Source organism: Pieris napi, chromosome 4, assembly GCF_905475465.1.
Source record: "Pieris napi chromosome 4, ilPieNapi1.2, whole genome shotgun sequence".
Classification (NCBI taxonomy): Eukaryota; Metazoa; Arthropoda; class Insecta; order Lepidoptera; family Pieridae; genus Pieris; species Pieris napi.
The window spans coordinates 11,096,305-11,108,574 of NC_062237.1; the positions used below are offsets into that span (position 1 = coordinate 11,096,305).

The 12,270-nt window shown below is 32.3% G+C and overlaps 1 protein-coding gene across 1 annotated transcript; it reads right to left on the reverse strand.

The window, feature by feature from the left end:
- Positions 1-1,389: 1,389 nt before the first annotated feature.
- LOC125049137 (G-protein coupled receptor Mth2-like) lies at positions 1,390-11,397 on the reverse strand. The gene is made up of 8 exons (XM_047648259.1): positions 11,053-11,397; positions 10,091-10,253; positions 8,563-8,763; positions 6,901-6,979; positions 5,126-5,319; positions 3,320-3,467; positions 2,766-2,960; positions 1,390-2,654 (listed from the first exon to the last, which is right to left on the reverse strand). The coding sequence occupies exons 1-8, from the start codon at positions 11,326-11,328 to the stop codon at positions 2,579-2,581; spliced, it is 1,332 nt and encodes a 443-aa protein (XP_047504215.1). The 5' UTR covers positions 11,329-11,397; the 3' UTR covers positions 1,390-2,578.
- Between the last annotated feature and the right edge of the window lie 873 nt (positions 11,398-12,270).

Below are 12,270 nucleotides of genomic sequence, written 5' to 3' on the forward strand. Positions count from 1 at the left end.
AAATCTCAAATGACGTATTGTAAATTAAAATGCCACGTGTTTTTATTACCGAAAATTTGTATTCATTTTCGACACTTAATATATTAATGACAATTAAATTTCTAACGTATCTCACTTTTTCCCTCACTCTAAGTCTCGGAAATATAAAGTTTTAGATTTGTATAAATATAAACAAGATTTAAAAATTCGTTTGCCGAAGAAGTTTCACTTCAGACAGGTGTACTTTGTACGCACGCTTTTTTTTGTAGATTCGTGATAATTTCACTATACGTGAAGCAAAAGAATTTTAAGATTCAGGAATTGAACAACTCACTGTGCGATACTAGGTATCCCTACGGCTTAAGAATTTGTTTCTAGCGCCATGAAAGATATGACTATACTCGTATACGTATATTCTCGTAGATCTCATCTTATTATAAATAAATTACGAGTCACGTTGATTGTCTGCTATGGACTCCTAAACTACCGAACCGATTTCAATCAAATTTGCACACCGTGTGCAGTTTGATCTAACTTAAAAGATAGGATTAAAGGAGCTTACATCTCGATTTATACCCACAATATTATTTTATTGCAAAATATTTGTTTATAGTCACAATTCTAACAGATGGCGCAATGGCAGATGGTTTCAAGTAAGCTACAATTTAATGGCATTGTCACCAAAAAAGCATGGTGGTCCCCATGACTGGTGTTCTCCTACCGTTTCCCTTGAATAGGTTACTACTATGTAATATAACTAAAACCTTAGCCACAGCAACGCTTGGTCGGTCGGCTAATATATTAATAAAAAAGTAGTGTTTCAAATTGTAAAATGGCTCTCAACTTTTTTGTGTTTGACTATAATCACCAATAAACCGAATTCAGCATTGACAAAATAATTTTGATCAACTTCAGAATAATTTCATTTTCAAATATTAAATTAAGAATGTATGTCTATGAAAATTATTGTGTATTAGGGAATGATGCGTAAGAAATTTCAAGATTGTTTACCCTGAGTAAGTAGGCTTATTAAACTTAATCTCATATCACTTCTTTAATTAAGGCTCTCGGGGTGAGAATGGAAAGCAGTCGAAACTTTCGTTAAATTTTGATTAGTCAAATGTTATAATATGCTTTATGGCGCTCGTAAACGCGTATTGAACCACATATACTGCTGACTATGAAAATCGAACAGAGATGAAGATTCTCACCCTCCTGCAGACGTTATCTCTAACTCCCAATAGCGAAGGTTGCGACAGTGTTTCGGATATTGAGAGAACGACATCGAAACTTGATAGAGACAAGTTTCGTAACTTAAAGTCAAAAGTTCACGTTCAATTTGGCATTAAGTTCAAAGAAACTTGCAGGCAGTCTGTAGGTTGTTTATGGCAAAGTAATAAAGCACATAAAAACTTAGATATCACAAGGATTTTAATTTATGTAAACTTGCGGTTTAAAATACACACATATGAGCCAGGAACAAGTTCTGTTCCTGGCTCTTCATGGCTCTTTGTCTATCATTTTTATGAATAAAGAGGAAAATCTATAATGGTTCACGTCAAAATGTATATTATATTAATCATATAATATAATCTTCCAAATGCAAAGTTACTTCTATAATATAAACTAGCGGTTTCGGCTGTGGTAATTCCTCCACAGATGGCAGACCAAAGAGTAAATTAATATAGTAAATACAGAGATAGTTACTACTCTCCACTAAATTGTATGCTCAACAAAAATAAATATTATAGTGGAATAAACATAGCGTAGCATAAACTAGCATAAGAAAAAATTTTAAAAGACTACCTATAGAAATATAATAAATTTAAGTTTTATTGAAACAATATTTCGTCGATACATGTAAATTATAATAATTATTATTACTTAATTATTAACATATACACCGCTACATTATTTTAACGATTGACTACTAATTTGGAAGTTCCGTTGCACATGGCGTTTAATTTAGAGGACATGTTTTGAAACTCAGTGATCACTTATACGTTTAACATTAATAGTCGTACAATACATATTAGCTAAACACGGAATACACATTTAACACAAACTCAAAACACACTTATTATTAAAAGAGATGTATTTAAAAAATGCAAGTGTCTTCTAAAAATAATAAAATAGTAGTATTCTATTCTACATTGGTTGATTGTCAATCATAGGCTATATTTGATTCCAAAATTTGGAAAAAAAATAATCGAGAAAGTTATTACAGGCAGTTTAATTAAAGAGAGAGTGTCAATATCAAAGACTAAAACGATAATAATTAATAAAATGCGGAGAAATGTGTTTTTACGGCGCCGTATTTGCAGATTGTAGTACTTATGAATGTAAGCTGTATCGTTTTCTTCTATTGGAGTAGTGAAGTTCGAAGTGCTGCTGTTATTTTAAAGTTTCTTTAAAGAAAAATATATTAGTTATATATAAAAGATTTAAGTTAATCGAAATTTAATTTTTTAATCCATCTGAAATGTAATCGATATCCTTAGGAGCGGGCAAGCAATGTCCTACTTCTAAAACATACTTCTACACACTCTCATAAGTAGTTTATAATTTAAAAAAATTTAATCTAGATCTTCCGTAATTTTTATTGAGATTGTTGTAATGTTGATGATTTAGATCTAGTCGAGTAATAACCAGTATTATAAGCGCCTTTGTGTTGCCTGTAACAAAAAGTATTATGAAAATATCAATAAAATTTATTTCCGTAATATAAAAAGATTTCAAATATAATCTTTACGATTTAATGGGCACAAGAAATCTAACCTACATACCATCTTAGTCGGAGTGAATTCCATATTTTCTTTTTGCATACGAGCACCATGAAGAAGCCGACGCCAATGAACCCGTTGTATAAATCAACCACGATCCAAACTGGATGTAGATGTGAAGGCGGCAAGAGGTGCGCGACAATTTCTAACACCCACGAAATTCCCATCAGAACAGAAAGTTTTACGTACACTAATAACCTGTAAAATAATATAATATTTAACCGAATAAGGTTTTAAAAACGGTTTCTGAATGAATATACTGAGATTAGCATGCTTTCCAGGAATGCTCACGTCCCCTTATGATATGGGGCACACGAGGAAAGGGGCACATATAAATGGGGCAAATGGGGAATAGGGCAGATGTATTAGAGCGTCTCTTTTATAGATATGTATTATGTGACTATTTTTAGCACCCACGAAATTCCCATCAGAACAGATAGTCTTACATACACTAATAACCTGTAATGTTATTAGTGTGCGTACGTCAGTTTCACGTCCAATCCAAATTGATTGTTTTGTTGAAATAATACTTATTGACATTGTGTGATGGTACTCACAGTTTTTTTAAAGACAATGCAGACTCGTTTAGAATTTTAGTGTCGTTGAACGTTCCCCATATATTATATGCCGTTATAATAAAGAAATACCAATTTCCTATTAACAATAACAGCCTAGGCAAATCGAGGTAAAGTAGCCTTTCATATCCTGTAAAAATATCAATAATTATTTCCATACAATATTTATTCTTTATCTATAATCTCAAAGTTTCCCTAAATCAACGTTACATAGTCTGTGTCATGCACTGCATATTCTTTATTTCTTTATCTGTAAGAATCTCTTATCAAATTACTATAATATATGATCGCGCGCTTTTTTTTATCTAAATGTTTTATGTTCATATTTTAATTTCTTGCTGCCTAATCTTTAAGCGTTAGAGAACAGAGCTAAAAGCTGTCTGTTTTTAAACGGTTTTATTTAGCTCACCCCGTTTGTTTTATTCTTGGGTCAAATTTAGTAATTCAAATTTCACCCTCTTCCTGTCAACCGATTAATCTGAAATTTTGTATACACTTTGGATTTTGGTGACAATACAATAAACTAAATAAATAAAATAAAAAAATAAATATTATATAATATTTATTTTTTTATTATATAATATATATATAACATTATATTAAAAACCGTATCTATTTTATTAATTAAATATATATTATATTTATATTATAGAATTGATTTATTTATATAAACTAACTGGCAAGGAACCTTGCAATAATGAAGCACTAAATGAATTAAACAGAATGCGAAATAAAAACTAAAAACTAGAAAATAAAAATAGGTAAAAAAACTTTTTAAGTTAAACGGTTTTATGTTAAACATACATTGCAATGTTTAAGATAAATGTACTAAAAACCAAAAAATAATAAAATAGATACAGTCGTGGGAATTATAAACATATGCATAGACTAGACTAAAATAAAACCGTAGGGCACGTCAATTGTCTACAATCGTTGATTAAAATGTTTGTTTTGTAATGTTACACTATAATTAGGCAGTTGTTCAACCGACAACGATGGACGTGTGATAAGTAGGGCTAGAATGTGGAAACAAGCTAGCAAGCTCGATTATAAGCGAGTTTTAGGGTTTCATAGTGGTGAGCGAGTAGTACTTTTATCATATGTTTTGTCGATTAAAGACAAACTACGAGCAGTGAAACGATTCCTCGCCAGCCAGCAGTGTGAATGTCCAACGATAAACTAGTTGAAACATCTCTTTTATTTACATGGAGTGTATAACTATTGGAATTTCCATGAGCAAGAAAATAGTAAGTAATTTCAGGACGTCTGCGGGCCAACTGCCTATTTTAACGACGAATTAAACGATTCTTCTATCGCACATTAAGTCGATAATTTGTAGACAATTGACGTGCCCCACGGTTTTATTTTAGTCTAGTCTATGCATATGTTTATAATTCCCACGACTGTATCTATTTTATTATTTTTTGGTTTTTAGTACATTTATCTTAAACATTGCAATGTATGTTTAACATAAAACCGTTTAACTTAAAAAGTTTTTTTACCTATTTTTATTTTCTCTGTGTTCTGTAAAATATTAAAAAAAACCGTTTGTTATTTTCAAACTTGGAATAACATTGGATGACAATTATTGTTGAAACCGAAAAAAAAACTTCGGTATTCTGTTGTTCAATTGAAGAAATTTATAAATGAGTCAGTAAGAATACTCGTAAACATACAGAGATACTATTCTAGAATAGATAAACATGCATTTCTATATATCATCAAATAAATTACAGCTTATAAATAAAATATCTTAAGTCGTCGTATGCAATCGAACATTAGCCTTACCAAGTAAAAAGCATCCATGTTTTTTAATATTTGGTACCATGAACCACGAAAAACGCTCTAGTCCTGCGTGATCTAACACATTTAGTAGAATCGTTAAAATCATAGGCACTCCCCAAGCATAGACAATATAATTCTTATAGCGTTTATTTTCAATCTCTCGATTGTTAGCTCTCGGCATTCGATCGAACATGCGCCTGGAAAAGGATACTTATAAAATCAGCGAAGGAATAGTTTTTTCAGTTTGGGAGGCATGTAAGGCCTGATCCTACTTGCTAAAAAAGATACGCTACCAATTAATAAGCTCTTCCTTCAGTTTTTAAAAATAGATGAAAAGTTTCATAGCCCGTTGAAGGTACCTCATATAATATCAAAATGAAATATTTTTCTGAACGAATGTAGAATGTAATCCGACAGTTTACTGATGAGGACACGGCTAAAATTGTGTATCATAGCTACTTTCATAGCGTTATGTCGTACGGCATTTTATTGTGGGGTGCTGCTGCAGAGGTTCAATCCATATTTGTGCTGCAGAAGCGGGCTGTTCGGGGTATTTGTTGTGTTTCTCCGAGGGAGTCGGTACGGAATAAGTTTAAGGAATTAAATATTATGACACTATCTGGTCAATATATTCTTGAAGCCTTGTTGTATGTCCAAAAAAATATAAACGATTTTAAAACAAATGGTGACTTTCACCAGTATAATACGCGCAATAGAACTAATTTGAGTGTACGACCAACCAGGCACCAAAAGATAAATCACTCCTTATATGGAAATTGTATTCGTTTTTACAACAAACTCCCAAGCGCAATTAGAGAATTATCACTAAATAAATTCAAAGTCCTCGTTAAACGAAAATTAATCAACAAAGCTTTTTATAAATTTGAGGACTACTTAAATGATCCTAATCCTTGGGATTGAATTGCTCCAGTTCAAACAATTTGTATGACAATACTTGGCGATTAAAAAGAGTGGCGGAAAGTTTCTTGCCAGTTCTTCTTACCCGCTCTACGCCCTTGACTTGCGAACTGGTAGTAAATGTAAATTTACGATTAATTTAACTTGACTATTCAAAAGTGTACTTAGTTACCTACTTGAATAAAGATATTTTGAGTTTGAGTTTGAGTTTGAGTTATGTATGAAATAGCTTTGTAAGCGGTCACAAATGTGACACGCGCTATGTTATTTGTAATAGTATCAGGTCCGGCTGTACGTTACATTCATCGTGTTTATAATTAAAATCAAATTTATTTTTTATGCTCACGGAAGCGATAAAATAAACAATACCCAGAAGGTTTTAATAGAACATATGGTACAAAATTAAAATTAAACTACAGTCGACTCTCGATAATTTGAAACTCAAGGGACCAGAGATAAATTTCAAATTATCAAGAGTTCAAGATAACAAGTGTTTGAATAACCACGAGGGGGAGAGGCGACGGAAGGAAATAAGAATTTGATCAAAATTTGTTACTTATTATTTATATATTCTTATTATGTATTAACAATTAACATTTATGTAAACAAACGACAGGTATGTGCATGATAAACGCTTCAAATTATAGAGAGTAGGGAAGACCGGATTTCAAATTATCGCATGTTGGCGAGCAAGATAATTTTTTTTCAACTTCAAATTACAGAAGGGACCAATTATTATCATTATTCAATTTATCGAGTATTTTTCAAGGGACCGGAAAAAAAATTTCATTATCGAGAGATTCAAATTAACGAGTGTCAAATTATCGAAAGTCGACTGTAATTATGTTCTAACATCTTACCGATAATCTCGCCACATCATGAAAGATAAAGCATTCATCCAACAGAAACTCGACAGGATGAAAAAATAAAAAAAAGAAACTGTAAAAGAACAGAGTTATATTTAAAATATTTAAAATGTCGTGTGATATAAAAGTTATTAGATTTCAAATGTTTATTTTATTGTATTTATCGATGGTAAAATACATAAAAAGCTATTATATACTTATGTATCTATGTATATGTATAGCTAGTATCACGTTTTAACATGTTGAAGAAAAATATATAAAGGTAACACACAAATTAAAAGCATCTCAACTTAATAATCACAGGATTAAACCGGTGAGCCGTGATAGAACTTTGTTTTGTGCCATTAAAAGTCGATAAAAATAGATAGTTTAATCCTTTAATAAAACCTAAACATAACAATTACAATTTTAACCTACATAGTAATAATAAAAATAATTAGTAAAAAGAAAATTAAAACGTATTTAAAAACTTTGGTCCCTGTGGCAGTGTACCTTTAACGCTGGCAGCATTTCCTTGCTGTATTGCGTTTAATAAAAATACTAATTCCGGCAGGGTAATATTACGTGATATTCTTGAAAGTGGCCTATGAACTCATGATACAAAATCAAAACCTGACAAGACTGAGAGTGGCCCTTAGCTAACAACTAATAAAAGAATAGGCAGGTATTAACAAAGTTTATTTTTGACTATAAACCAGGAGGCATATTGGTAGGAAGCTCATCTAATGTTAGGTCAACTGACACTGCCAAAAGGCTCGCAAGTAAGCCCGGCCTTTTCCGTTGCAGAGAGTCCCCACATCTCCACACAACGCTAACATACCAAGCTACTTAGAACGTAACTGTACTCCATGTATGTACAAGCCTATAATAAAGTTTAAAGAACTTTATTTCTCATTACAAAAAAAAAATATACAATATAATATACGAACGAGATACGCGTCGCCATCAGCCGTCCCAATTTAAGTCTACTAGGCTCATTCTAATATGTATCTTTAACGCCCTTTTGAATTGATTAAACACGCTAATATTACGAATTTTAGACGGTAATTGATTAAATAATTGCACACCCTCATACTTAATAGACTTCTTCTAATAATTAGTACGCAAAAATTTGTGCGCGGAGACGGCAAGATAAGCAAACTAGCTCGACGAATATTGTGTGTAGTAGTGTATTTGAGTTTTTTAAATGATAAGCTACTATGGAGAGAGTTATTTAATTTTTTTAAATTAAGATACAGGTGCTATAAACATATAGTTGTTTAATCTTCATAATGTTGGTTTCTTGGTAGATTTTATTAGTAGGTGTTAAAAAGTTGTATCTAAATAGCGCTTTTATTAATTTATTACAAGTATTTGTATCTCAGAAATTTTGTTTTTGAATGCATTTTGATATTGACCAAAATCTGCCTATAAGTGATTTTAGTTTGGTAATTATGTGTGATATATGAAAGTTTCACTTTAAATTTGTATCCATTCTAAGACCCAGATATTTCTCCCTTTTTTTATTAGTAACTTCTACGTCTTGAACTTTAAGCGGTTGAAAGATAGCAATGATTTTATTTGTTGCCCTGAATATTAGGTTCATAAGATGTTTTTGAAATATTAATTGTTAGCAGATTAAGATACTTATTATACCTACATGTAATAACTACTTACAAAAACTGTAGCAAAAGCTCGGTGGTACTGTAGCACCACTTATATCCACTATTTGCATGGTCGCCAATGCTAGAAATGCACCAAGAAGACTGATAACACACGATAAAAGGATTTTGCCCTTCAGATTTCGTAACTTTGGTAGAAAAACATATACCAGAATTGTCAATGAGAGAAACACACATGATGTCAATAATGCAGTAACTGAAACAAAAATTGACAACTTTATGGTTGACTTATTTATATGTTTATAAGTATTCCTACAGCTACTTATTTTATAATATCTGAACAATTACATTATACACAAGAGCCAAAAACGGAATTCACATTCAAACATAAACATAAAACACAATTATTAATACCTAATTATACAAAAAAAAACATACAATATACATATAATAAATTGTAAGATGCATTGATCGTTATAATATATTTAATATAAAAGAGGAATAACAAAACCATTTTATCTAAGAAAGGATACCAGAGTTTTTATGTTATGTTATGTGTTATATTTTAAGCATTTTTAGTTATATTAAATATATCTATTTGCTAGTAATTTGTGTTATAATCTGAAGGTGTGGATACATGACTGTGTTACGTAAATAGTTTGTATTAAACTGAGGAATTTGTAATAGTTAGGTTTTCCTTGTAATGTATGAAATAAGAGGTTTACATTTTATCTATGTATTTGTATGAACAGAGCAGTGTTGGCCTAGTGGCTTTCCTTCATTCCCGGCTGTACACAAATAGACTTTCTGTCTATGTGGGCATTTAAGACTTGCTCGTACGGTGTAGGAAACGAAGGAAGGTAAGGAAACCGGCATGTCTTGGACCCAAAAAGTCGACGGCGTGTGTGACGGCACAGAAGACCTTAAACTTTGTCGCGCCACTGAATTCTTTTTATGTAGGTAGGATGGGTGTTTAGAATATTGATTTTTAACATTTAATTGTTCAGAAAACGAATATATACAGCAATATGACGCGACGAGAAGGAAAGAAACAGTGGATAAAAAAAAGATGGGTTTTTTTTAATTTTTTTATCTTTAGCTTTACTTTGTGTTTGTAGAAAAAAACGACTCTAACAATGGAAAAATTTACTCTCTTCATTTTTCCCTAACGCACCAAAAAAAGTATAACTTCAAAAAAACTAAAATGTTGACTATAGCTAACTACAGTGTGTCGGTTTTTTGTGGCGGTGTGCGCGCGCATCGTAAAAATTTATTCTCATCATTTTTCCATAACGCGCCAAAAGAACTTCAATTAACAATTAAAAACATTAAGCGACAAATGAGTCACGCTGTTCGCGCGGATGGATCTGTGGTATGAAATTGTCGCGCAAATCAAACCGCGTTTGTTTTGCAAATTGATTTACAAACTGCCTTATATAGTAGAATTAAAGGAATTTAAATTGTTAAGTTTTTAAGGTTAAGGCACGTAGGACAATGACGTGTCGCACCATCTTGCATCAAACGTGCAGTTATTATTTAATTTTTCACTTGTTATTTAAATGGATTTAAACCTTTATACTTACTAGATATGTAGGATTGTTCTAAATCTTTTACTGGCTTCTCTTGATGTTGTGTTCCATTATTTATTAACCAAAAGCCAATTTCAGTAGAGTTGCCATTTTCTTTATAGTCTAGACAAAAGCTTGATGGCTTTTTGACGTCATTGTCCGTAATTATTAAGCCATTCTGAAAAGAAATATAGACCGGCGATCTTGTAGAATCGGAATTTTGAATGTTTTTTAGTTATTTAATTTGATTCGGTGTAGAAAATTAATATAATGATGAATAGTTGTATTGGTAATACATTTTGACGAACTGTTGCTGCACAAATTTGTTTGACGAACAAAATTGTTTAATCTTTCTTGCCTCATGTCAAAAAGTTGAATAAAAGTTACCTATAAAACATAATTACCATTTTATGCTTCTGTTTTTAAATTACGTTAAAGGGAATCTATATTAGATTCCCTTATCTAATATATAAAATTCTCGTGTCGCGGTGTTTGTGGTTAAACTCCTCCGAAACGGCTTGACCGATTCTCATGAAATTTTGTGTGCATATTGGGTATAACTGAGAATCGGACAACATCTATTTTTCATCCCCCTAAATTTAAGGGTAGTCAACCCCATATATTTTTTTTAATTAATAAAAATATATTTAATTTAATTTTTAGATAATTTTTATATTTTTATGATACAGCATTAAAAAATACATACAACCCCTAATTTTCACCCCTTTACGATCAACCCCTATTTTTTATTATAAATGATATACATGGCAAACGACGTTTGCCGGATCAGCTGGTCGTATTATAAATATGTTTATGTATGTTATATATGTTTCATTGAATTGATTAAATGCTACTTTACTAAGCCTAAAAGGGCAGTCATCGCAGCCCAGAAACACCCATTTCAGCGGGTGCGTTGCCGACCCTTGTTTTTATTCAGAAATCAAATTTAGATTTTAAAATTTGGCGATTTTACTTACAACATACAATTGAGCATTAGTTATTTCTTTTCCAGGAGTAATAGACGCATTAGCAACCACACGAAACATACTGTTAAATTTCTGTTTAACTTGAAAATCCGAGTTGTCTTCGTTAACATTGTACACTGGTACATCAGAGAAATTCTTATTCTCAATAGTATTTATAACACATGTAGTTTTCACATGAAAGTTCTCCGGACAACACTTTTTCAATAAAAACTGTTTTCGACCCAATACCATTGCAAACAACAAAACAATTCGTGTTTCCCGTAACATATTTGAAACAATTATGAGTAATTGGGATTAATCACTGAATATTCAAGCAAAGCGGTTTTTCCTGTGTAGCTTGTTTAAGACACGTAACTGTGATTCTATAATTAAACGTCTGAAACCAGATTTAAAATGGAAAACTTATAAACATCTTTTTGCTCACGGCTATAATACCATAAGTCAGATATTGGCTGGCAAGTCTAGCTGATTATTTGTCAAGGAAGAAAAGTGTGCTCTTCCTTCTTAATGGAGCCTCAACCAGTTCCATCATTGACTGTTCTGCACAATGGTACCAGTGTCTTTCGACATTTGGTATAATAAATAAATCAGTCGTCCTACAGGCTTTTTGGTCTGGTTCCACAATTCTGAATAAGTATATTAGGTAAGTAGGTTTGACGACTCATTGCTCTAGTGGTTCGTACCCCTGACTGCGAATCCATGGGTCCCGGGTTCGATCCCCGGCTGAGACGAACATCGATGTGATGAGCATTTGGTGTTGTGCTTAGGTCTTGGGCGTTTAAATATGTATTTATATCTCTATCTATAATATGTATGTATATCCGTTGCCTAGTACCCATAACACAAGCTTCACCAGCTTAGCATGGGACTAGGTCAATTGGTGTGAATGGTAAAAAAAAAAAGCAGGTAATCAGCCTCCAGTGACACACGCCGTCCACTTTTTGGGTCTAAGACATGTCGGTTTCCTCACGATGTTTTCCTTCACCGTTGGAGCGAATGCTAAATGCGCATATAGGAAGAATGTCCGTTGGTGCACAGCCGGGGTTCGAACCTACGACCTCAGGGATGAGAGTCGCACGCCGAAGCCACTAGGCTAAGGCCTTATGCAAAATGTGTCCGACTTTCGATGTTTTATGAGTTCGTGTCTACGTCATCACCTAACCAGTATCATCTCATATCGGAGTAGTGGCTTTTTTCCCAAAGTACAGT